The sequence below is a fragment of the Rhipicephalus sanguineus genome, chromosome 3 (assembly GCF_013339695.2).
Source record: "Rhipicephalus sanguineus isolate Rsan-2018 chromosome 3, BIME_Rsan_1.4, whole genome shotgun sequence".
Classification (NCBI taxonomy): domain Eukaryota; kingdom Metazoa; phylum Arthropoda; class Arachnida; order Ixodida; family Ixodidae; genus Rhipicephalus; species Rhipicephalus sanguineus.
In genome coordinates, this window is record NC_051178.1 from 141711142 (window position 1) to 141737956 (window position 26815).

Genomic DNA, 26815 nt, shown 5'->3' on the forward strand with positions numbered 1-26815 from the left:
AATTTCGAAGGATTCTTTCGAATAGCCGTTGAGTAGGTTACCTCCCGAACGAAGATCGCTCGACAGAAGGTGCCGGAGCACGATGCACGATTCGACGGCATGTTTCCTGCGAATCATCATCGTCATTAACAACAACTACAACAACAACAACGACAACAACAACCTGACACCAACTGCAGAGCAAAGACCTATCCTGCGCATCAACGATACCAATAGGCACGTATGCATACTCAAAACGAACACGGTCACAACTAAGATATGTCATTAAGAAAGAAAGAAAGAAAGAGAAAGAAAAGAAAGAAAGAAAGAAAGAAAGAAGAGAGAAAGAAAGAAAGAAAGAAAGAAAGAAAGAAAGAAGAGGAATAAAATACATCCGCATAAACCGAAATAGCAGTAGTTGGTTCCTTAATCGTCACATACATTCTGAATGTTTCCATTGAACACTGAAAACGTGTGTTTTACATTCTTCTTTCTATTGAATCGAGTCCGAAGAAATACTTTAATGATCTCGTGAGGACACTAAAGAACATTTGTTATTTTAATCATAGCCCAAATGCAGCGTCAATGTCCAAGTGCCCTGATATCGAAGCAAAATAAAAATTGGGGCACCGGACGCTTTCCGGATAAATTATCATGGTTGTCTCTATTCAGTTTATTTCGTAACATATATTTGTACCATATCATGGAATGAATTTTCGTGCCTAACTTTGGGAAGAGTACTTTCTATGGTGCGCCCGTGGAAACAATCGCTGGACCAGTCTCCGCGTCGCTACACCTAAAGAAGTTCGTGGGACAAGCACTGAGTAATTGCACAAAGAAAAAAAAAAAGGAACGTTGAGCTAATTCCGTAGAGAGCGAATCGCAAGCGCTTTTGTGTTATGCAAAACACGTGTATGGTCAATCTGAACAGGTGCTCATTTAGTGTCGCATGGTAAGAGAGCGTTAGCTCTCGTCAAATATCGGCCGTAGAGTATTGACGTTGAGCCAACCCAGTCAGCGCTTTTTTTCATTTCTTCTCTCCCTTCGAAATTACGCACACAGAACGCTGGTTTCGAAGGTCTACGTCCTTACGCCCATATTTTCCTGAACGTGAATCAAGGCTGTGCCGTTACGTAGCACAAAAAAAAAGAGAGAAAAGAAAGAAGGAAAAAACAAGAGTTACGTCGTACTTCTGTCGGCACAGTTCAATCGCTTCGTCAGCGATCGGCTTGAGCAGAATGAGCTTCTTGCCTCTCCAGCTTCCATCTGTTAGGAAAGAAAAAAAAAAGCAAGGAGGGATATTATCGTACATACTAACGAGGCTACGCTGCTTGCCTTACTACTATGTTTACCTCGGGTTATCATCACGTCAAAGCTACAGCGTTGACTAGGATAAGAACGAAAAAAGAAGGACAGAAAACAGATGCAGAAAGCTGAGTAGGGAAGTTGTAAAGAAAAAGCGCTAAAACGATTCTCTCTCTCTGGTCGCCGTTCGTTTGGCAGTCATCCTGGCCACGTGGAGTTCGTTTCCGTATGGTTTGGAGGACGCCCCTGTCGGCGTTTTATTAATTGCTTTCCTTGTTTGCTAGATGCATCTCGGTGGTGGTCGGAGGAAGTAGCCGACTGTTGCTAAATTATGTGCCGCCGTGATACATGTTTCTTTGAGCAGGCCTCAAGAAGAGGCGGCCCAATGAAAAGAGGCACGCATACCTCGAGGCGGGTAGTACTTGTCAGCCTGTATTACGTGCTTCCTGCTTTGAACGATACATTGATAAACAAAAAAGAAATAAGAGTGCTCACGTAAGGCTCGACGGAAAAAGAGAGCTTAGTGGATGCCTCTATACTAAGCTCCCCCGAGACGCATAGCATCACTACCCGTCTGTCGGCAAAACGCTTAGTTGGGAGCGAGTCCGATATGCTGAATCGAAAGAGGTTATGCCCTGCTAGGAAAACGTACGAGGCTTCATTGGTTTCGTGTAGAGTTTCGTGACATTGTGTGGTTTAAGGTAGAGTGTTTTGGAATACCGTGCCATGCTTATGTCGACTATATATGTATGTGTATTCTGCCTTTTGTACGAGCCCCCAGCACCTTCAAGCTGCAACTCGCCGCTTTCCGTCTGGGATGACCCCCAACTATTATGTTCGAGATAAAATTGATTGATTGATTGATTGATTGATTGATTGATTGATTGATTGATTGATTGATTGATTGATTGATCGATTGATTGATTGATCGATCGATCGGCCTGGCTTGCAACGCAGTTCCCGTAGACGGGTGCACTAGAAGCGACGTTTCAAAGATAACGGTACGCCCTAATGCAGGCTTTCTGCAGTGGCGCGATTTTGTACGCGTTCTTAAAACGGGCGGAGGCGGTCCGTTACATCCAGCCGCACGCGATTGGTCAATGCAGGGCCGTGACGTCTATCGCGGTTCACATTGGTCATTGACGTGCGGCTGGATGTAACGCCACGCCTCCGTGCTTATTTGGAATTCGTACAAGATCGCGCCACTGAACGAAAAACTGTTGCAGTGTTACCTATAGATACCGAAAATACGTGGCGCTATTGAAATAAATCGCGATTCAAGATTGGTTGTGACACCCAGCCCCAGCGTTTACAAGACACCAAGTGCGGTCTCTCTCTCTCTCTATCTCTCGCGAAGTATGGCTCAGACATCGAAGACTCGCAATGTGGGTTTTTTTAGTATGACATCGTAATGTAGAGTGTAAAGTGGACATCGTAATGAAGAGTTTAATAGCACAATCAGGAACACGGACACAGGAAGACACAATCTGCGCCGTTCGCGCGTATTTTTGTCTTGCGACGTCAGTGTTCCTTGCTTGCGTTGCTATGAAATACCTCAGCAGTAACAAGAGCCGAGTTCTACTTCACGCTGTCAGACACCGTGGCACGAGACTAAGGTTAAAGTGATATCATATGGGAAATTAGAAAATGATCATATGAGTAGTCTGCACTTGTTGTACGTGACAAAGAGAGAGTACAACTTTATTAAGAGTCCAGTGCAGACGCAGAGGTTGCCTCGCGCCACCCGGCTACTCCCACGTTGGGACAAATGTGACCACGAAATACGCAAGAACGAAGAACGTCAGGGCAGAGGCCAGATGCCTGCTTCTTCTGCCAGCGCCGTATACTGACCGACCCGCGAGATGGCATACCACCTCTAATAGCTTAGCGCAATTTACCGTAATCTGCTCTCTCTTGTTTTTCTTTACACCACCTTCCTTCGTCTCCGTACAATGTAAGAAAAAAAAAGAGTAATTTTACTCTATTTTGTGTGTCCTTGCTGGCCACGTATATGACTCTCTTTAAATAGACATGTAAACTCTCTTTGGAGATCTTTATACTCTGCTAGGGGAGTCAAAAGAGAGTTAACGTGTCTCTTTAAAGAGAGTCATATACGTGACAAGTCGGGACTTACCGAAAAAAGTAGCGCATACTCTTTTTTTCTTTTTTTTAGGATATGCGGAGTACAGAGCAAATCACACATTTTTCTCCTTCGTTTCCTTGCCCTTTTTTCCCGTTTATTGCAGGAGTGCGATAGAGCCTGCGCAATGTAAGCTCAGTGACGGTCACATTAAAGAACGAACTTCCATCTTTGTCACGCATCAACAAGGGAGTTTCACAGCATAGAACTCCCTCGTTGTGGACTATCACGCGCGTGCGCAGAGAGCGCTCTGCGCACGCGCGTGATAGCCCCGCTTCCGGCAGTACCTGCGACGCCAGCGTGCAACCTTGCACCAGGCCGTTCGCAGCCGATCGAGCCTGTAAGGCCATCGAATAGATCAATCACCCGCGAAACCTTCATTCCGGTATTTCAAATAGAATGTTTATTCACCCTCCTGCATTTTTAATATCGGGTGTTCGGCTCGTGCGGCTATAGACCTGCGCTGCACACCAGCTGTGAGAATGCAACATAGTTGAGGTCAATGTTGTCGAACGGAAACACGCTGAGAATAAACTTTGTGTCGGTGATATAGGGCACTCTGTTTCATCCAGCTTTTTTTTACACTCGCAGCTGTAACGGAAAGAAGCGCTCGTTAATGAGCTGCCTTTTTCGTTTGATATTTTCGTACGGTGGGCATAATTTGAACGACGTTTTGTCCGTGGAATCATTTCTTTACCATGTAAATTAAACATGATGGCTTTCTTGAATGGTCACTATGTTCATAAAGGGAAGATAATGATAGGCCAGAAACACAAGAGGCTTTTATCGACAGGAAGGGTGAAGCGAACACCACTCACCGGCAGTGACTAGTATTCTCGACTGGGTGTCGTAAATCCTCTGTGCAAGTGACTCGGCGGAGTAACCTGCAAACTGAGAGCAAGGGAAAAACTCAACCAGCTTCGCGGACACCGATAAAACAGCCAAGATGGTGGCCTTCCCTTCGTCAAACTAACGCATTTCTATGTTTTGCAAGCCTCTCATACATGTTGCAACACTGCTCTTTATTAAACGCTCTTTTTTAAGCTTTGAGGTGGTAGTATGGTTTTATTGCATCTTGACTATACCACTCTTATACGCAGGTTTACAAAGAAGCATTCACTTAAAATGCTCCGATATGTTGTATCACTCCTCTTTATTAAACACTAATATTTGTTAAGCTTTGGGGTGATAGTATAGCCACCACCTTTTATAACCACAGAGTATCACGTGACAGTGGTGTGACTATGGTAACGCGCACGCCATTTGTAGGGCTAACTGTTGCCTTCTTCATTTTTAGTGGAAGTTGTGTGCAGTGGGATTTGCCCAATTTCTGTGGCACACACGCGTTTATGATTACGATAGTTTTCACATAGGCCGCACAGATTTCTGTGGCAAATACCCGTTTGTTGGGCTAACTGTTGCCTTCATTTTTAGTGGACCAGTGGTGGTGAGTAGTGGTTTTTACCCAATGTCCGTGGCGAATACCCGTTTATGATGCCCACAAGCGTTACCGCGCATACCGGACATGAAAGGCTCCACCAAGAAGAGCTTGGCTGTTAAAGGTGTAAGTTAAAGGTGTTAAAGGTGTAAGGAGTAAGGTGTAAGCGCAACTGTGTCGAAAACGCGACACCAGAGCATCATCGAACGAAAATTTCGCTGCTGTAGTTTGCTGAGTATTCCTCTGAGAGGGAATAGAGCGCTTTGCTTACAATATTTTTCGGAGAATCAATGACTTGCTCGTACATTACGATATTACCCCAGAGAACACTCTCCGTTTGTTTCAAAGGGGTCACTGAGCAGATGCGTGCTTCGTGAAAATTGTCTTTCAGATTGAATAAACTCGTATAACATACTCGTATTTGACTTCGACAAGGTTATATCAATACACTTAGACCCTGAATAAGCTGTTTTTGTTTACATGCTTTGCTTGAAGTTGTCACGTTGTGTGATGCACATCTGCCAAGCAAGAAATGAGGAAAGGTCGGCGCCGTCTATTATTATTATTTTAACAGCCGCAACAAGAAGAATTAGTTCACAGAATCACAGCACGAACGTAATAAGAAACTAAGACACAGGACAGAGTGCTCCCAAATTGCAGAACAGCATTCTGCCCTGTGTGTTCCCAGGTTTCTTGCTACGTTTATGGTGTTATACCTATGAACTACCCATCACCTACGAGCCTACCAGCAAACGTTACTGAAGAACAAACATTAGTTCCGTGGCCAAGGAGACAGGGTTTCCACGCAAGAGAGGAGTCGATGTGGCACTTGACAGCAGGGGCGTAACCAGAATTTTTTTTCGGTGGGGGGGGGGGGGGGGGTACCATACTTTATGCATGTTCGTGCGTGCGTTTGTATGTGCGCGTGTAATATATACGCAAGCAAAACTGAAATTTTTCGGAGGGTTTTGAACCCCCCCCCCCTGGCTACGCCCCTGCTTGACAGATAGATTAACAGAATGTTTATGCCCTTGTGACAGTACCCTGGAACAACCTGCACGTGATTAAAGCTGCATTCAAGCTACACGACGCGCCTAACGATACACACCTACGCGCAGGCTTCTAGAGTGGCTATACGAAACACCTGAATTCTTTATATTTAAACTATACGCATAATGCTACACATAAGGCGCACATTGTTGCTCTCACTGTGCTCCCAGCTAACGCGAAATTGGAGTAATTGAACAACTTTCGTTCATCTCCGCTGTGACGAAATGCTCAGCAATGGTAATTATGCACGACGATGTACGTCGCCTCACGTGCGTGGTGAAGCTCATGTTCACTGGTACACTTCGCTTTATAGAGTAACATATGTCAGGCTAAACCTAATACCTAGTTTATCGTGCTTTCCAGTGTACACAAGGCAGTATTTTTCTCGCTGTACACGCGCTTCAATCTCTCTTCCAATCTTTATCGTTATCCTTTTCCTTATTTTTTTTTACGAAATATAGACGAATTTCGAACGGCTGTTGTACACGTGCTGTATCCAGCGCAGCTTCTCGTTGCCTTCTTTGCACTTTTTGTTCTTCATCTACCCCACGGTAACGTTTACCCGCCACAGCTATAGCTTATGCCGCGCTTGCAGTGCTTCGAGGCCTTGTTTTCTATAGCTGCAATCTGGTACGGCCGAGGAACGCTTCCAGCTTCTCGAAGCCAAAACGAACGAGACTCTCATGATAATGAACCACGTTCTACGGACCGCGTACAATGACGCGCGTGCCAGCGAACGTAGCGCAAGCGAAACATAATACAACAAACAACAGCCGCAAGGGTCACGACTATCGCAGCCGGCTCGCCTGCCTGTATCCTTATACAAAGCGTGTCGTGCTGTCGTGGGTTTAAAAGGAAAGATGCGACTGGCGCCCTTTACCGTATTCTTCTTGCCAGGAGTCTTGTGACGTACTTCTTAAACATCACTGTTTCAAACACTGTTATGTCGTGAAAGGAGATTTATAACGTTTTCACGGCTGCAACGCGCTCCACGGCGCAACCTCTATTCGCATTAAAAATCTATACGTCTCTCAATATGACGTCAGCGCCGACAGCAAGAGCCGCTTGGAGATACAAAATTCATCCCCGCTTCTCTATCTATATCTCTTTCTCACTGTCCTTTTTTTTTTTACTCGCGACTTCTCGTAAATAATTAATGGATACTAAGGACAGCGTTTTCTTTATGTTTTAGTTACAACCCTCCAAAGAACATTGGTAATGAAACCAGAGGTTTCGCGCCGAATAAGCCAAGCCTCCCGCCACTTCGCCTTTTTCAGACAAACATATATGCATTTACTAAATAAAGCTTATCATTCAAGCAAGGTAACTTGAAAGTTAAGCATCTGTTTCAGTTATCAGTGAAGAATACGGGAAAGAAAAGGATATCTGAGTTACAAAAAAAAAGGGGGGGGGGGGTGCACAGTGACACATATGTAAGATAAGGGTGTAAATAATTATTTTTAATAAAGACCTCTTGGCGTACCATGCTTTGAGCAGCAAATCATTCTTCGAAATTGGTAATTTAACCCTCCTGACAACTTTGAATGTATGCTAATATCACATGTCATGATGCCCGGTGAACTAGAGTTAATCAAAAATTATTTTCCTTTTAGTGGAGCGAATGGCTAGCAAGCTTGACGGGACCTCGGCTCGAATTTCGATCGGTGCAATGGAAAAACTTCATACGACTGAAAATATGATGGAAAACGAAGGGCATATCTGAATGTGCTTATTGTCTTTTCTGGTCCCGATGTGTCTGCAGCTTCCGGTTTCGTTCTATGCCGACCTGACATGGTTGTCGAAAGCTGGGGGTGCCTCGTGCATATTGTCAAGTGGTCGTGACGTTGGAGAAGGCAACAGTCGGCGAGTTTAAGACGAAACTTTTTTATTTGGGCGAACTCGTGCCCGGTAAACGAGAAGTCAAACTACAAGCTATACACGCTGTACACTGATAGCGTCGGTCGTCGATAATCTGATCTGCTGTAAGGCGCGTCGGCATTTATACATGCGGCATCGAACCTTCGAGCCTTATTGCTGGTGGCTGCGTTAGTTCTAGAACAAACTCAGCGGCTTGCGTTTGCGCGCTCAAGCCTAACAGAAGATCTTAAAATAATGCGGAATATTCGCAAACATGCGGGCAGCAGTTACACGTGTAATGGGCTGGTAAGATGAATCATAAAAAGAAGGAACGTGTGTGGCAATATGCAGACCCTCAATCCCATTTCCCTCCCCCTCTTTCTTTCCCCTCCACCTTTAAATCTCCCCCACCTTTTTCCCATGTGTAGGGTAGCAAACCGGTTGTCCTGAACTGGTTAAGCTCCCTGCCTTTCCGTCTCTACTATTTCTTCTGTCTGCTACAACAGTATACAGTATACTCACAACCACAGTGTGCACGGCTCCAAGCCTGGCGCATGCCAACATAGCGACCACCAGTTCGGGTACCATGGGGAGGTAGATGGTGACCAAATGGCCTTCGCACACTCCTGCAAACAGTGTGACACGATATGAGGAAACCTTCAACTGTTCGCCTAACTATACTTAACCACGTACTGTCTCATTCATGTGTATACATGTTCAGTGGTTCTTCAGTGACATATTCGATATCAACATCCTCAATGTTTTCCACGGCTCCACTGTTCTACAGTATCCTCGGCGTCTATTTAGGCTTCTAAGAATTGCGCTTGATATTTAGCTGGTTGATATCATTGCCGTATTTTCTTTATGTAAGTACATATACAAGGATTTGTTGGTACTCACTATACCCAGAGGACTTCGGAACTCTTTATGGCCAGTGCACATATGTTTTTTTTTTATTAATGCCAAATTGCTGAAACTTGGGCATACCGCAAGAACTTTCTTAAACAGCCCGCAATCAGCCTAAGGATCGCAGACAAACGTAGCCCTTATCACTTTGTCAAAGAAGTACGCTAGCTTTCTCCGCACATTGATCAAAAGCACTAGTGACGATACTGTCTTTGATAAGAACTGAAGTTATCGATCTTTCCTGGTTACTTCAATATTCTACAAATGTACGCGGCGTGTAATGTAAACTAAAGGACGCAACACCATTCACGTCATGTGTACATGAAGACCAGAGTTCGCCTCGCACCTTTCGCCTTGAGAACATTGGCGAATCTGCAGACATCATCCAGCAGTTGCCCGTAAGTTATGGTCTTCTTGTCCAAAGGGTTGTTGCCTTCCCTGGAATAAAACGGAATGTTTGTAGACAAACAAGCAAACATATTTCCTACGAGTATATGGCGAATCATAAAGCAACGTATGCTTCTTCACGCCCTGCAGCTGCTTCTAGCAACTAATCGATGATCCATGATCCTTGTCAGATAGAATCGCTGTTACAGTGAATGCCCAAACAATATGTATTCGATTGAACTCAACCTATACTGGAAAGATTTATCTAGATTTATCTAAAGATTTATCTACCGTTTTACGCCTACTGATACTGAAGACGATGGGCGCAATGTGCACTGCCTGAACCAGTTTTAGCGGGTTAAGAATACTTTATGAAAGCACTTATAGAGCGTTGCGTAAAAAGTTGACGTCAGCATTCGCGTTTCTAGCTATCAAAGATCGCGTCAAAGATATTGAGGCGTCCATATTGTGGTGTTCATATACAAACGCTGAACTTCTTTTTTAATTGCTGTGAGATAGAAGAAACAAGGCTTCGGGATCAGAAGAGGAAGAAGGTGGGTGAGGAGGAAGACGATAAAATAAAACTTCTGTAGCGGGTTGATATCATCTTCAAGCTGCATGTAGCCGATGTAATGCGAGTATCAGACTCGTGATTTCAAGGTTTCAGAAGGTTTCACCAGATGTTGCAGTACGCCTACTGGAAAACGCACTAGCAAACAAACAGGTCAAAAAAGAAGCTGCACCACGGAAGCATGACGCGAGGAGAATTACTTGATATCATGCTCGCAGTGAAAAACTTAGTCTGTCGTCAAGGCCACGCGCTTCAGCGCGACTTGTTATTTGTATTATATTTTCTAAGATGTATTTTTACCCTCCGGGAATTTCAGCATTACAGAGGTCAGCAGGCCCGGTAAGATAAAGCAACACAAAAATCAGAGTAGCAATTAAACTGAACAAACATACAAAACCATAAAAAGAAAGTAACTGAGCAACTTGTCATCTTAATTTCAAGCGTATTGCCCTCACCGAATGAGATTCTGCTTGATTTTTTATGTTCATTTTTTTTTCACTGCTCACTCACCAGGCTTTTCTCATCCTCACTTTTCCAGTTCGCTTTGACGCAATCCAGAAAGGCATGGCTCAGGTCGTTGCTTTTGTTACGTAAGCAATGCGACGAGGACAGAATTATTGATTCCTTGTTATTATTAATTTATCAGTCCGCCGTGGACGAAACATTTTAAAAGCGTGTATTGTAATAAAAGCTCTCATTTAAGGCTTTGGATATTGCTCAAGCGTAGAAGTGGCAGACAATTTCTTAAGAAGCTTCAAGACCACCTGTTAGTTTAGATGGCACAGCTATCCTTCACCATCTTTTTCCTGATTTCTTTCTTTCTTTGCCTTCAAGTATCGGGACAGCAGCCCAACGGGGACACGATACATTGATCGCATACGTTACGTTTCAGTGATGATATTTAAACATTTATGTTGTGTATAACGGTGGGAGCATATGCAAATTGGCCATGCTCCTTTCCTTTCCAGTTTCTTCCATTTAAAATAGCAGGTACCGATAGTGACAACACGTGACTTGACGTCAACGACTATCCCTTTTAAAGCTAACGCGTCATGGATGACAAGACGCCCTTGACAAAGATAGGTCCACATATCGAAACGTCGGCCAACCTGTCCGAGGCACCTTAATCCTGCTTGCACAACCTCTAGAGCGCATTAAACGCTTTTATCTTTGACTCGTTTATCAACATCATCATTCCTGTCGACATATGACCCAGGTATCCTCTGTTTAAAAAAAAACACATGTGGCCCGCGGACCTTTCGTTAGCGGCCCGCGGCTTCACAAGGAATATTTTGGGACTTATGGCTAAATGATACTCGCATTATTTTCTTTTCCACTGCAATTACTAATGCTTTGTTCGAGAAAGCTCGAGAGACGAGATTCGTGTCAAACATTTTTTTTTTTCGTGAGGCACCAAATGCAGTCACTATGAGTTGAAAGCAACGTTGAACAAAACCTCTATAATTCGGAATCGCCCGTAGTCATTGGGGAGGTCAGTATCGATATGTTTCTCGAAACTGACGTCGAATCCCGTTCAGAAAAAATGGCAACGCTAAGTGACATTTTGTCCAAGCTGCTCCCCACTCCCCACTCCTCTCACTTCAACCATCTTCACTATCCCGGCCCTTGCGGTACTAAATTTCGGGGTTGCAGCCTGCTAGCTGAGGTCAGTTTGAGACCTTTGCTGTAACGTATTGTGCAGCAACTTGCGTACGTCTTCCAGGAAACCTCATTCTGATATATTTACCTGGTCATATAGCTAAAACTTTATGCGGGTTCTGATTTAGAGTCTAGCCCACGGGCTTTAGTAAGCAAGCCGACAACTTCGAAGACTAAACACTGAGCACAGACTCTGGAATATTTTTTTAACCCTTCACTAGTCCACAGCATGCAGCCGTTGTTAGACGATTGAACAACCCTAAAGTTTTCTTTGCGGTAGTGTTCAACACCCTCTATTTTCTTGCCGGATCCAGTACTCAACCATGCACTATAACCATTTTCCAGAGTTTAATGGCATCTGTAAATGGCAACAATTTGTTTTCGTTCTTTCGATAAACTTGAAATGTTTTTAATCATTAAAACCTATTCACTTCGATCGCATTTCCTTAACGAGGTGATAATAAGCGGCAGCTTGTTGGCATCATCAGTCAATAGATAGATAGATAGATAGATAGATAGATAGATAGATAGATAGATAGATAGATAGATAGATAGATAGATAGATAGATAGATAGATAGATAGACAGACAGACAGACAGACAGACAGACAGACAGACAGACAGACAGATAGATAGATAGATAGATAGATAGATAGATAGATAGATAGATAGATAGATAGATAGATGATAGATAGATAGATAGATAGATAGATAGATAGATAGACAGACAGACAGACAGACAGACAGACAGATAGATAGATAGATAGATAGATAGATAGATAGATAGATAGATAGATAGATAGATAGATAGATAGATAGATAGATAGATAGATAGATAGATAGATAGATAGATAGATAGATAGATAGATAGATAGATAGATAGATAGATAGATAGATAGATAGATAGATAGATAGATAGATAGATAGATAGATAGATAGATAGATAGATAGATAGATAGATAGATAGATAGATAGATAGATAGATAGATAGATAGATAGATAGATAGATAGATAAGGAGGGTCTCCTGATCACAATGTGTTGTTTGCTGTTTTGCTCCACGCAGACAAAAAAATTAAGGTTATGGAAGAGAGGGAGAAAGTAAAAAAACCTGCAGTGAGATCATAACGCATGGACAGAGTCAAAAACAAGCATTTCATTCGAGGGCAGCGCCAGATCTTCTCTGCTGACAATCGGTGAGGCTACGCTTATATTTCTTGGCCACGAGATTATCGTAACTTGGGGAGCATTCATATATATAACAAATGACGCCTGGGCGTCACATGTTATCGGGGATGCAGCAAATGCATTATTTCGCTTGAATTTGGAAATAGCTCCAGTGCTGGCTTCGTCCCGAGACACTATAGTGTTTTCACACTGCCCAGTCACGTAACAAGCCCCGAACTGATGGTAAACACTCCGCACACTGGGGCGAAGAACATGCAACGGATCCTTGGTTATCAGCTTGACCGGAATATACAGGGGCTCTGGTGCTATTACCCGCTTCCGCACGCGTAACGCTGCGCGTAGTTCGTGTCACCAAGCTGCGATAAGCGGCACAACAAGACAAGAGAAAGGAGCGAAAGATATACTCGTGTGGCAAAAGAATTGTCGCCACGGACAGGTTGCCACTCCTGCATAGGAAACTCGCTGGGTCCCTTATACATTCGGCTAAGGCGACTCGAAGGCGAAATCCATCTTCCTCTACTTCTCAATCGATGTATCGATCCTCCCAACCCCCCCTCCGAGAACTTTCTGCACCTAACGGGGTTTCGCACTGCCTCTAGGATCGGAGGCATTGCAACCTTTCTGCAGCTCACCTGGTTTTGCCATGCCGCAGTGATCGGCCCACCGTTGACCAAGCGACAATGTAATGTGATGAAGTCATCATTTGAGGTCACGTTGTGTGACGTCATAGCGGCTTCATGATGACGTCACAAATTCTGCCGTAATGTGGTGTCATATGGGGACGTCATCACGTGATGCTGATTTTTTTTTTTTGCATCACTCGTGTTGACGCCGACGCCGCGGGACGACGGTCGACGCCGACGGCCAATTCTCGCGTTTGATGAGGCATCTAAGGCTTGCGCCTTAATACATAAGCACGCTGTTTATAGACTCTCTGTGGTGGACGCCTCAATATTGTCGCGCCGCTGCGCACGTTTTCGGAGGAGACTCCTTTGTTGTGACGGCGTGGCCATTCGCTTGGCGAAGCAAGTGTATACTGCTTGCCTCGGAATCCGGCAGCATCGAGTGTCAACGGTCGCCTTGACCGTCAAGGGAGCTTTCCCCGCGCAGATATCCGGCGCGCGTCGCGGAGATAAGGACGGACCGGTCAACGCCTCTTGATTCGACCTCCTCACTTCCTCGCGCGACGACGCGCTAAGCGAAGAACGAACAAGAACAGAATGTTTCTTCTCCGCTTTTGATAATCCCTCCTTTTTTTATGCTCATTTAGCATCTGCGCTTTGTTGCTTATTTCATGCTGTCGCCTGCTCTGGACCTTTTTCTTACAAGAAAGAGTTAAGCGGACGGCCTGTCGTGAGGACTGTTATCAGCGAGCGTTTAGATACTTGTATCTGCTTCGCTGGGCGTAACGCACGCTCCCGAGCTCGGGTCCGCTCTTCGTAGACTGCCATCGTAATGCAGCGCGCGCACGTGGAGATCTGTTTTTTTATTTTTTTCAACACCGTATGTAGAGTAGCGACGTTGCCCAACGAAAATTGCGCAATAATTAGTGCGTCGCCTTTAAGTGTTTCTTTTTAACAGAATCGGGTTACTTTCTTGTTTGATAACACTGTATTTTGCTTCAGCTGCAACATTAGCATCAGCAGGTGAAGGTATCTACGAGACCTGTATTTTGTAAACCTCAACCTCTCGTCTTGGTTGTCTTTTAACTGTGGGGTATCAAACAAGATTTCCACTTTTTCTTTGAAAATGAAATCCTCAGAGGCTTCATCAAACGCGAAAAGTGGTCGTCGACGTAGGCGGCGTAAACACGAGAGATGCAGAAATGATCTTCGTGTTATGACGTCACAGGTCGCCAACATTTGTGACGTCACATCACGTAATGTCGCATGACGTCATCCCGTGACATGGTCGCCTGTTAAAAGGTGGGCCGATCACGAAGGCACGCCCGTAGCCGAATAGGGGGCTAGGGGCCCGGACTCCCTTTCCCCCGAAATCTTGGTCGGGTAGGTGTTTTTACCAAAAATAAATAATGAAAATAGGTGTTTTTCTCAAATAGACAAGGTTTTCAGCAAGTGCCCCCCCCCCCCCCCATCGAAAAAAATTTCTGCCTACGGGCCTGCACGGAGGCACTGCAAAACACGTGAGGCGCAGAAGGCTTCCGATTCCTCCGATTCCGGCGGCAGTGCCAAACCACAATGAGTGCGGAAAGCTTTCGGGTGGGATCAATACGATCGACTGAGAGGAGAAAAGAGACGATGGCTTTCGCCTTCCAGTCGTCTTAGGCAAATACATAAGGGAGTGTGTGACTTCATAATTTCCTGTCTATCGAGGGCACAATTACTGGTCCAGAATTTTGGAAGTACCTCACTCGTGACAGCTGTTCTCATCAACACTGCACTCTCCGTATTTATACGAGTGTTGATGCATCAGAGCGCAATCATAGCATCAGCGGTTCCGCTGTTTGTAAGCGACCTCTTCGGTCAGTAATATTATACTCTCCGAAAATGACGAAGGCGAGGTCTTAGATAATGCTTGCTATTCATACGTGTCATCACGCCTAATATAAGTCTGGACACAACCTGTACAGACTTGACGATTCTATTCTTTCCAGAAAGAAGTGCAGCTTATATGCGCCACTTCGTTTTGAACTTCCGTGTTCCAACTCACATTGATCGCGATCGTACGCTTGACGAAGATGGAAATACGCGTGCGCCGCTAAGAGCAACCCAGGCCCAAACCAGGATTTTTTTTTTGGGGGGGGGGGGGGGCACTCACTGAAGACCTGGACTATTTGAGAAGAACACCTTTCCATTCCGGGGAACTAGAACTTGCCGCAATCCCATTCCTTTCAATTCCTCGGAATGAAAAAACTTGGCCGGCCCATTCCCACTCCGGGAATGGCCGTGCAGTTCAATTCCATTCCTGTAATTCTTCAACGTAGGAAATGCATCTTGATAGTTTTATCGAGTTAAGAATGAACGCCCCATAAAGCTGCCGTCATCAGATGCATTAAGATTTGCAAAAGTACGCAAAACACGTGACCAAGGTCCAGAAATAGTATTCTCGTGCAGTACAGCCACCCTAATAATTCCCATACGGGCAGTTCTCCCTGCTACGTATAGTATTTGCATGGTCAGTATGTTTGAACAAATGGTGATGTTTTAATATTGTTTAAGCTTAAATGTGCTAATGCTATAATGACGACATAGCGTATTTTTACGCTGACGAAAGTAGTGTGCAAGAAGCCTAATCAGTTTTGCCGCGCGTCTGGAGCGGTCGTGAATATGGAGAAAAGATTAGGTTAATGGTCAGAACTGTAGTAGGTGCGTTGCTTATAAATGTACCATGGTTGTAATCAGCCAAATCATTTTTCAAATACTGTTTTATTGTTAAATTTGAGGCTCTGGCTTACTAATGTTTGAAGTTTGAAAAACAGTGCGTAGACGAAAACGTGCTCTATTTTCGAAAAAGACGTAATTCCATTCCCATTCCATTCCTCCAAGCGTTGTCCCCATTCCATTCTCATTCCATTCCGGGGTCGCGAAAATGTGGAATGATTCCGGAGTCATTCCAATTCCGGAGTGGCAACTCCGCAACACTGGCCTGGAGCAATGCCTCTAAAGTCGTGCACACGACTCAAATATAGATGGTACTACATTTTCTCCCACAAGGTTTTTTGGGGGCGACGGACTCCTCTATGTTTCGTGGAATTGTCGGTTTTCGAGTAATCTTGCCGTGTCCTTGGCATGCAATATATCCTGCATATTTGCTGACCTCGCACTGCGAAGTCCTTCGATCGCTGCCCGATTTGCTCATCTCATCTGTGAGAGTGACATATTTCATTAAAAGCTAGCGCACGTTTATGCAGGGCAACAATACCGTCTATGTATGTGCGTGCATATATATATATATATATATATATATATATATATATATATATATATATATATATATATATATATATATATATATATATATATATATATATATATATATATATATATATATATATATATATATATATATATATATATATATATATATATATATATATATAACCTTTAACCTTACGTAACCTTACGTCTTTATACTGAGTGCTCGTGCTGTGTAGTCATATTTTCTGACATTTCTTATCTTTCGTTTCTGTCTACCCAGGGAAAATCATTAGTCAGAGCACGTGAACGCGCCGGTCTCACCTATCTGATCATGTCAATAGATGAAGAAATCACATAGCTTGCCTATCTAATGTCATAGTATAGCGTATCATTCACGTCCAGTGTTCCGCTTTGCCGAAATTAGTTCACCACCTTCTCCCCACTCCCTCCTGAGCCTCCTCCTCGCAAAAGAAAAATGAGGAGTTCGAATGTGGTCGAACAATTCTGCCAAGTTTTTCATACTTTTTGTATTACAATGCTACACGTATACAACCTGCTGAAAACATGTGGAAAGCGTAAAACTAAATAACTGAGTTAACGGTGCCCTAAAGAAAAAAAAAAACGATTTTTGTTGTATTACTAAATTACCATTCTCCAATACCAAAAACAACACTTCTGCTGCGAAGAGACTCGCGGTAAACCAGGAAGGCGCGCACAATACGCATATAGATACGTGCTGCGACGCCGCCTTGAAGTTACCTTAAGAACTTGCCATGACGTCATAGATTTTGACGGCGTCTGCTATAGGGCTTACATATGTCTTGGTGTGTTCTCAGGGTGCAAAATACTTAAAGTTGCAAGTTCAGGACAATTTTATTTATCCAATATGATAAGACTACGGAGGAGAGAAAAAAAGAAACGCTGTGATATTCGCGTGGCGCCAGAGCGACGTTCAAGTGCGGGTGTTCATGCGCAAAATTTACCTTTACCTTTATTTTCTCTACTAATTATGAGCCTATGATCGCGAAATTAACGGCGATAAAGTTGTTCGATTACTTATTGGTCCAAACAGATTCAGCATTTCGCTCAAGGGCCTCTTCAATTTATACAAAGGGGTAGGGCATCGCGCTTGCAGATTGATTGCTTGATTGCTTGCTTGCTTACTTGATTGATTGATTGATTGATTGATTGATTGACACTTGCGCATGCAATTTTCCAGGCTCATGTTTGGCTCAGAGTGTTCACGTTCGGAATTCTCTGCGCAGTTCTACGATTTGCGCTGCACCGATGCCATTTGTTTATTTACTATTTGCTCGTTTGTTTTATTTCATTTTTTGTGGCTTATAAGCGCGCTTTTAGCGTTCACTGAGAAACTCGCTTGCCTTCAGAAAAAGAGCAAGCTTCTTTTCAAGTCTTGCGCTTCATTATAGCTTTATGCTGAGGCCAGAAAAGCCAGCTACGGTTCTATCAAAACCGTGCGCGATTGGCGGCGTGTGGCATTTCAAAAGTTCGCCTAGAAGCGAAGCCGAATGGGCCTTTGCTGGTTCAGTGTGTGCTTGCCTGCCGTTGTACAGCTTTTGCTCTGTAGAATACCGCGCTCGCTTGCGAACAGCAGCGTCAACGTTTCGTGACAACTGAAAAAGAGAAAAAGAAAAGAAAACAAGTACCCTACAAGAAGGGCGCACGTCGCACCGATGAGGTTTCTCTGACGTTTCTCCGAGCGCACATAGCTCTATACAGATATCACTGAGTCATGCCATGACCGCCCATTTAAGACAGGACACCTGCTTTCCTTTACGTTCCTCCGCAGAAGTAGCTATTGCCCTAGCTGCCTCTGATCCCCGATCTCAATGTATCATAACCGACTCGCGTGGGGCATTACAGAGATAGGCATCGTCAATACCCACCTCCTGCAAAGGGGCTGGGCAAGGCTAATGAACGCATCTTGCTACGACTTTTCACTAACACTTTATTGTGCCCGGCAATCTTGAAACACTTCGATTCTTCCTTCACTGGCAAGTGCAAGTACTGTGGGGAGGTGGCTGACACCTACCACATGGTTTGGGCCTGCCAGCTCAACTCAGCTCTTCCCCCCAACCCTAACCCAACTCGAGAGGAGTGGGAGGCGGCCCTGCTCAGCTGCTCGGATCTTCAGGCCCAAAAGGCCTTGGTCCGAAGGGCTAAGCTAGCGACAGATAACAATGGGGTCCCGGAATAGGGACTCCGAACCTTTCTTTTGTTTTCAATAAATGTTTTCAATCATCATCAATCCACACACGCGTCTGAGCTAGCCCATAATGACAACCGGAGCGCATATTTGTGAAATAAAATAATTTCGATAACAATTGTTGGAATTTTTGGGGTTTTACGTCCTTGAAACACGATATGATTATGAGGAATGTCGTAGTGGAGGGCTCCGTAAATTTCGACCACCTAAATCTAAGCACACGGGCCTCTAGCATTTCCCCTCCATCAAAGTGCGACCGCAGCGGCCGGAATTCGAACCCGCGACCTTTGGGTCAGCAGTCAAGCCTCATAACCACTGGACCACAGCGGTGGCTGCAGATTTTTCCCTTTTTTTCACTTTTCTTTTTTTTTTAGGATTCGGTTGTTTTACGAGCCGAAACGCGGTACGGTTGTAAGGGACATCATCTATAAAGGGAGCGGAGGAGGAGCGGAGAAGGAGGCCTTCCGTGAAACGAATGTATCCGGCGAGAAATAGCTACTGCACGCCCGTATCTCATTCCTGTTACGAGACACCGTACAGGAACACTGCGTAGCGAGACGCTGTGTTGCTGTAGTCCTCGCCACAAGTGACGCATTCCTTCTCAGGGGGATTGACCGAGACCCGAACGAACTAGAGAAAATACGTCAGCGTGTGTTTAGAATCAATGGGGAAAAAATTCCCGGAATCTTTTTAAGAGCGGAGCTGTTTAAGCTTGGCAAAACTCCGGGATCGTCCGCACAAAACTGGGTGGGCATGCGCCACAGCAAGCGGGCATTTGCCAAGCAGCTCCTAGCATAGCATAGCCATTCATAGTATAGTATAGCAAGGAGGTCGGAAAGGGAAGTGAGGTTGAGGAGGAAGGAAAGAATGAGGGGAAAGGGTAAAGCATAGCTAGCCTTGTAAAGTATAGCAAAAGGGTGGGAAAGAGAAGTATGTGCCAAGCAGCTCTTAGTATAGCATAGCCATGTGTAGTATAGTACACCAAGGGGTAGGGGAAGGTAAGTGAGGGCGAGAAAGGGTGATGCGAGGGTGAAGAGGTGGAAAAGGAGGAGGGGAGAAGGCAAACCTAGCATATAGCCTTGTATAGTATAGTATAGTATAGTATAGTATAGTATAGTATAGTATAGTATAGTATAGTATAGTATATCAAGGGCTTCTGAAAGGGATGTGAGGGTTAGGAAAAGTGTGTGAGGATGAGGAGGAGAAGGCCATCAGCTCCGCTGCTTCTTCAGTCTTCGCCCCGCTAGTGCGTAGGTTCCCCAGTTTTCTTTTTTTTTTTAAGGGAACTGTCGCGTGCACATTAGGCAGCAGTTTCTCAACATTAGCCTGTCCCAACGAACGTTAGCCTCACGATAGTGGAAATTTCGGGCTTGTCGGTTCATTGCGGTTCACTATACAACCTGAAAAACATCAGCAATTGCTATAGCGACCTTTAAACACGCGTCTACGAGCATCTCCGTGAGAGTCTACAAGCTTGCCAATGAATAAGCGACGTGGGCGTGTCAGTACATGTCGATCGAGGGTGGTTGAGCGCAGGAAAACACGAGGACAAAAGAAGGTAGGCGCATGTGTGTGTACAGTGCGTCTTCCGTCGCACTCGTGTTTCGCTATGCGCAACCACTTTCCTAACTGAGGTTTGTTTTCAATGTTATCTTCTAGCTTATATTTCATTTTCATTACAGTTTCACATGATTAATTTCATTTCCTACGACTTCACTGGTACATCTTTTGTTCTATTTTAGCCCTGAATATGGTGCGCTAATCAGCTCTATCAGTATCCGCTAAGCGTTAACGTCATGGCTTTTTTTATAGGTCCAATAACTAAAACGAAAGCCTTCATTGCCTCAGCAGACGCTGGCTTTGAAGAACTCGGCATGCGGTGCAAAAACTCGCGTGACCCTTTATAGAAACCAGGCAAATAAAACCAGCGACCGAGCCGGAATCGAACCCAGGTATTCTGCGCGGCAGTCAAATATTCCACAACAGCGCCACGGCAGTGCTTGAAACCGCTTGGGAAAGAGGCCCTATACAGTCGTCATGTCCGGCCAGGAGTCGCGTTAAAAGATGTAATATTGTGCGGCAAAAGCGTAGAATCCCACCGTGTCACACCACGTGAATTGACTGAGGAGTTGGTGGTTGAAAACTGCCAACCCATTACAAAGGGCTGAGCAATAATTCCTCATCATCGGCCACAGCGTCAACAAAGTATGCAGCTTATCACGTGACCTCTCAAGATACGATAGTGATGATGATGAAATAGCCACATCTTATGGCACTCGCCTTCGGGTCGTCTTAGGCGAATGCATAAGGGACCCTGTGAGTCTCCAACCAAAACATGTCATTTATTAAACCGAGCGCTTTTTTGGACACCTGGGCTTCATCTTCATGTGTTAAATTGTGAATGCTGGCAGAGTGCAACTTTGTATGATGCCGTGCAGAATATGCTGAATATCTTCCTTCATTAAAGTACATTCTATATAGAATTCATTAGCGCGGTGCACTAGTGCTGGCACTGTCACCAAAGTATGCAACAATAACATGAAGTTGCAATGTGTTAACTGATTAACTGAAGTTCCACACGACTTTTCCTCATTTCTATGGGCATTACAGAAGAGTAGAATAAATTGTGGAAACGTTATGTAAATGCAGTTTCAGGAGGTACGTCAATTTCGTCATCGAACTACTGGACTTAAATAAGTTGCTTCTATTTTTCTTTTTTTTTTCTGATTTTATGCATGCTTTTACAGTTGGCAACGTTGCCTACAGTGTGTATAATGTTAGTGTTCTTGCAAATATGTTATAATTTCTCTGTCGGTGCACTTCCCGTGACGATCTAACAATAATAATAATATCTAAACCACGATATAATTATGAGGGACGCCGTAGTGGAGGGCTCCGGAAATTTCGACCACCTGGGGTTCTTTTTAACGTGCACCTAAATTTCATTACACGGGCCTCAAACATTTTCGCCTCCATTCCCGTGAAAATCTCTTGGTATCGCTGTGGCGATTTTGAAATTGCAACCATTAGATAGATAGATAGATAGATAGATAGATAGATAGATAGATAGATAGATAGATAGATAGATAGATAGATAGATAGATAGATAGATAGATAGATAGATAGATAGATAGATAGATAGATAGATAGATAGATAGATAGATAGATAGATAGATAGATAGATAGATAGATAGATAGATAGATAGATAGATAGATAGATAGATGATAGATAGATAGATAGATAGATAGATAGATAAGATAGAAGCTAGATAGATAGATAGATAGATAGATAGATAGATGCTTATGGCCTTCTACTCGACGTTGGGGAAGGCTTTGAGGAAGTAACATAGATAAGATTAGAAAGGAGGATGCACGTATGATGAAGTCGTAAAAGCTGCTATTGCACTGCTCCATCTATTGTATTGCTACATTGTACTGCTCCAATACGCCATTTTTTCTTAGAGTAACTCCGACTTTGGTTTATCGGACTACACTGGTGAGCAGTAGATTAGTGTTGTGATTTTGAGTTTGGTGAACGTCTCGGAGTTTTAAATACAAAATGATATCATGCAAATAAAGGTGACTCGACTGTTTGCACTGTCACAGTGTTTCCCGCTGTTTACGCCTCCCTCGTGTGCTTCGATTTCGCATTCTGCGTCAGCATTCCGTTCGCTAAATAGATGCTTTCGACATCCAGTTTTCATGCGAGCTACTGTGACTATATACGGTTCCCCGCCAGTTTGCGGAAACTTTGAAGGGTTGTTGTTCGGGCGAGTTCGTGTTTCATAACTGCAGCATGTATTAGAGCGACACATAAAAGAAATACGACACACACGAAGAGATAGGTAAGCGCTACGTATCTATCCGTGTGTGTCGTATTTTCTTTCATGTGTCACCTTAATACACACTGCAGATGCAGGAAGTTGATAACGAATCGCTCCACTATCATCATGTTTCTGTTTTTTTTCGCTTTGTCGACACTGTGGTTTAGAATGAAACCTTCAGCCAAACATTTTTTTTTCTTTTTGCGTGTATGGCTTTACTTCTACCGTCCGGCATTACCCGACATCGTTACCACACGACCCCATTGCACAAGTCTCTACAGACATCACCCGTATTCGCCAAGAGGCAAGTGCTCGGCGCGTAACACAGAAACTCGTCTTCTTCTCGTATCCTCGTGACGCGATGATGTGTTGCGTAGTTACAGGTGAATTCAGCCTGGCGATGGAGGTCGACACTTGATCCGCGAGAGCGCCTCTCGCAGTACCACAGGGCTATTTACAGTACGTACGTGGAGAAACAGTGTATCTCAGGTGCGTATAGGAAACGGGTGTGAAGTCTCCTTGCTGGAGGCTTTAGCTGTACCCCCCGGAGATGCAAGATCTTTCACTCAAGCATGTGGACGGCCTTCCTTCTGTAGGTTCCTTTCACTGGCGTAGCGAGAAATGTTACTCGCCGGAAGGGGGGGGGGGGTAACAGGGAAGTCAAGTAACGTTTATGTATGTTCTTGCGTGTGTTTGTATGATTTTGCGTTTGGGTCGTGTGTTTCTCACATCCCTGACGTAGAATGTCCTCGCACATCACGTGAGTCGAATGGCTTTAGTCCCTCCTTCTCCTCCTCAAGGTAAGAAACCCGTTTTTATTAGATAAAATGCGCGTTGTTGACATGCCTCAGGTTACATTTAATAGCTGAAAGCAAGGCGTTGCTATATTCACTTATCGAATAATTATTGCTACTTTTACCTCAGTCCTGTTATTCAGTAAACTATAATTATTTATTAATAATTATTAACTAATTAACTAACTAACTAAATAAATAAATAAATAAATAAGTCCTTGGCGTATGAATTTTGATAGAGTCTATGCTTCAGTAGCACTGCAGCTACTGCAAAGGAGAAAAGAAACGGAAGTTTAAAACCCTGTTTTGTAAGTAGACTAGCAGCTGTGACTGAGCTGTGAATTATGCGCCACAAATGTTTGCATCTTCCTCGCTCGCGAAAAGTCAACTGGCATACCATGAGCCCGCAAGGGCACCGTCCAGAACTACATCACCGACTAGTGGATTGATGTTGATGCCCATTTATCGCATCTTACGAGAGACTTTGCGACAGCCATATAGGAAACGAAATATCTGCGAACCGTCGGTACTCCCAAAAAGGACGAAATGAAATGATATAATTGTGGTTGTGTTACATTTGTACACGTACGGGAATGTAGGCTTCACTAGATCGGACTGTCCCAATACACAGTCTAAAACTTGCATCATCTGTCCACGACTGGTCATCGTAATCGCGCCGACTTCACAGCTGACGGCTTACTCACGTCTGCTTCGCGTGGGGAAGCCAGTATAACTAAGACAAGGTCGCCAGTTCGAATCCTAACCGAGGCGATCACATCCCGATGAGGCAGAATAGGAAAAAAGCTCTTGTTCCTTCGTTCAGAAGTCGAGGGATCCTAGAAACATTCAACACTAAATCGAAGTCCTCCATAAGGTTAGCCCTATCTGACGTGCAGCGTTGGATATGCCGAAAGCTGTCGTCGAAGCAATCACGAGACCTGCGCGTAATGTGAATAATCTTCACGATTTGTAGACATTATGCGTGACGACAACATTCAATCGGCCCTTCATTACTGCGAACATCTCGATTATACGAATTTTCCTCAGAACTTTCGCTTAGTCGGCGGTTGAGAGCCGAGAAAAGCAGAGTATCCGGTGCTCGCTTACCAGTAGTAGGCCACCTTGTCCCCTCGTCCTGCCAGAACGTGACGGTCGAGGGCGTTGTAGCAGGCGTTGGTGATGCCTCCCTGCATCCACATGACACGCACGGGTCCGGCACGGGGGTCGAAGTTGTAGGCCAGAAAACGATCGGGGCTAGGCGGCACTTTCCAGTCGAGCCTCTGGGCCAGCTTGCCCCAGAAGGCGGCCGGGTCGTCGACGGACTCGCGGTACATACGCTCGTATTGCGCCATCGACGACACGTGGTACCGGTGGTTCTCGCGGTGTTCGTGCACCGAGGGCTCGTCGCCATCCTGGCGCTGCTGGTCTTGAGGACCGTGTATGCTCATGGTCTACGCGGTTGGCGCTGCCGTTGCACGGTCTCGGGTCGGGGCACGATCGCCCACCGCGGAACTCTTGCTGTGACAACGAGGACGATAGACCCCCGGGTCCCCCAGTGAGGGTTGCTGTGTACGGCTGCGCAGCACACCGAGACTGCTTCGGCGCTGGCCGGACCTGAATCAAGCCGGTGTTGGATTTCGCGCCGTGATAAAGAACGGGCCCTTGTGGCGTACCGAGGGTGAGGGAGGAAGGTGTGTGCGTGCGCGCTCGTTGGCCACTGGCGCGGCTGGTCGCAGATAGGCGCTCACTGGGAGTTGGAAAGAAAAACAACGCCGAAAAGGCTGTTTCCTTCTTCTTTATTTTTCGCTGCACTCTGTACGCGACTGCTGCTGCTGCAGTCAAGCAGCTCGCGAGGAGGAGACGAGGGAGGAGAGAAGAGATGAGTGACGGGCGGGTGTTGAGCGAGGAGGTTAAGGGGAAGGGAAGCGGCTCGAACGCTGCTCGAGGGAGAGGAATGCGAATGTCACACACCGGTGCCGTGCGCGCGCGGCGGCATCAGCTGCGGCGGTCAGGCGCGGGCGGCACTGCGCAGCCGAACGCGGTACGCCTTGTTTGTCGAGGGAGGAAACAATCGCAAAACGAGGGGAATATTAACAGAGATCCGGCGGCGAATGTCGTCATCTGACGTCGGGCGCATCGTCGGCGCGCGGGGTAGGTTGTATATACGCGTACGGCACGGACCGCTTGTGTCGCGCGGTCGCACACCCTCCCGGTCATGATCGAAGACCCGCAGTGGAGGGGAATAATGAGAACTAAGCGGCTTACGAGGACGTCAGCCTGAGACGTCCGACGGCCGATGTCGTGCTTGGTTCGCCGTGAAGGCATACGTGGCGAGAAGCTTTCTGAAAGAAATGGCGTGAATCACGAGTGAGGACCATTCGGGGCGTCGTGATTGACGAAGTCGTGTCTACCTTTCGTCACTTCGTCGTGTTGAGCGTGCGGTTGCAGTTACAGTACAGTACAGTACAGTACAGCACAGTACAGTACAGTACAGTACAGTACACCGTACGGTGAAATTACGAGACGCTAATCGTCCGAGTCCTCTGGGAAGGTGGAGAGCTGATGAGATTAATTAGAGCTGACCACATGCGCTTATACGTTATGTGCTGCTATAAATGAGCTGCAGGGGAGACTGTCAGGACAGTCACTTCAATTTCAGTTCACTTCTATATTTACGGGAGACCTACTTTGCGGCTTTTCACCTTTGGTGGGGAAGTTCTCCATGTCGTAATACGAGCGGAGGGTGCAAAAAAGACGTTGACAAGCATGCCTAGCTGACGGCGAATTTCAGCAGACCCATTTTGTTGATGATGGGATAGCCGGCTCTAACATAGCCTACCTTCCTATGTTTTTTCTTTCATATACAAATAAAGAAAAATTAACCGCTCACGATACGAAAGCCCTTAAAAATTTGCGGGGCTGCACTGAACTTCACTAGGCAAATGTGCAACAGGACGAAAACCGAAACCAAACAAAATACTTTCTCTCACATTCCTTTATTTTTCTGACAGTCTGTTGAAGAGAAAGAACAACAACAAAAAGAAAACGTATGCTTAAGCATTCGCGGCCGTAAAGCGCACTTTAGCTGACAATGTATTCACCTGCGTTTTTAGGGCGCTGCATCTCCGTGCTTAAAAGATAAGTTAAAGGCCGCTTAGACCTCGTTTCCACCACTTGCTCTAGCCAACCCCATTTTACCTGGCGAGAGACCTTGTTACATTTTACGTACACTGAAATAGGCTGTACACTTTCGCGTTTTCTTTTCTTTCTGTGTTTTTTTTTAACTTTTTGGGTCCATTTGTCTCCTGCTACCAGTAAATAGTTTCCAGCCAGATCACATCACAATTCCCTTGTTTGACGATCTCGCTTTAAAGTAAAGTCCACTTGTTTCGCCACCCCTGATTTTTTTTTTTTCTTGCTGCTCTCAAACTATGAAGCTTTCATGAAGCACAAAGCACCGAACGTACAAAAGAATGCAAACGTATGCCCGCCGTTCTAGCTTAGCAGGCAAGGAGTCACACTTCCAAGTTTCAAGGGTGCGGGTTCGAATGCGGGCCACTGAGGCCTCATTCTAATGAGAGCAAAATGCAAAGCACACCCGTGTGCTTAGATTTA

General features: G+C 45.0%; 2 protein-coding genes across 2 annotated transcripts in view; both read right to left on the minus strand.

Moving 5' to 3' along the window:
• Positions 1 to 24947, minus strand: LOC119387310 (acetyl-coenzyme A synthetase; the record flags this gene model as incomplete). Its single annotated transcript, XM_037654660.2, is given in 6 exon segments — positions 1 to 106; positions 1170 to 1245; positions 4243 to 4315; positions 8292 to 8395; positions 9022 to 9113; positions 24308 to 24947. Coding segments are annotated over 6 exon segments (792 nt in total), but the record flags the coding sequence as incomplete, so codon positions are not given.
• LOC119387312 (histone deacetylase 6-like) overlaps positions 1 to 26815 on the minus strand; it is a 132939-nt gene that overhangs the window by 53138 nt on the left and 52986 nt on the right. The window lies entirely within an intron of this gene.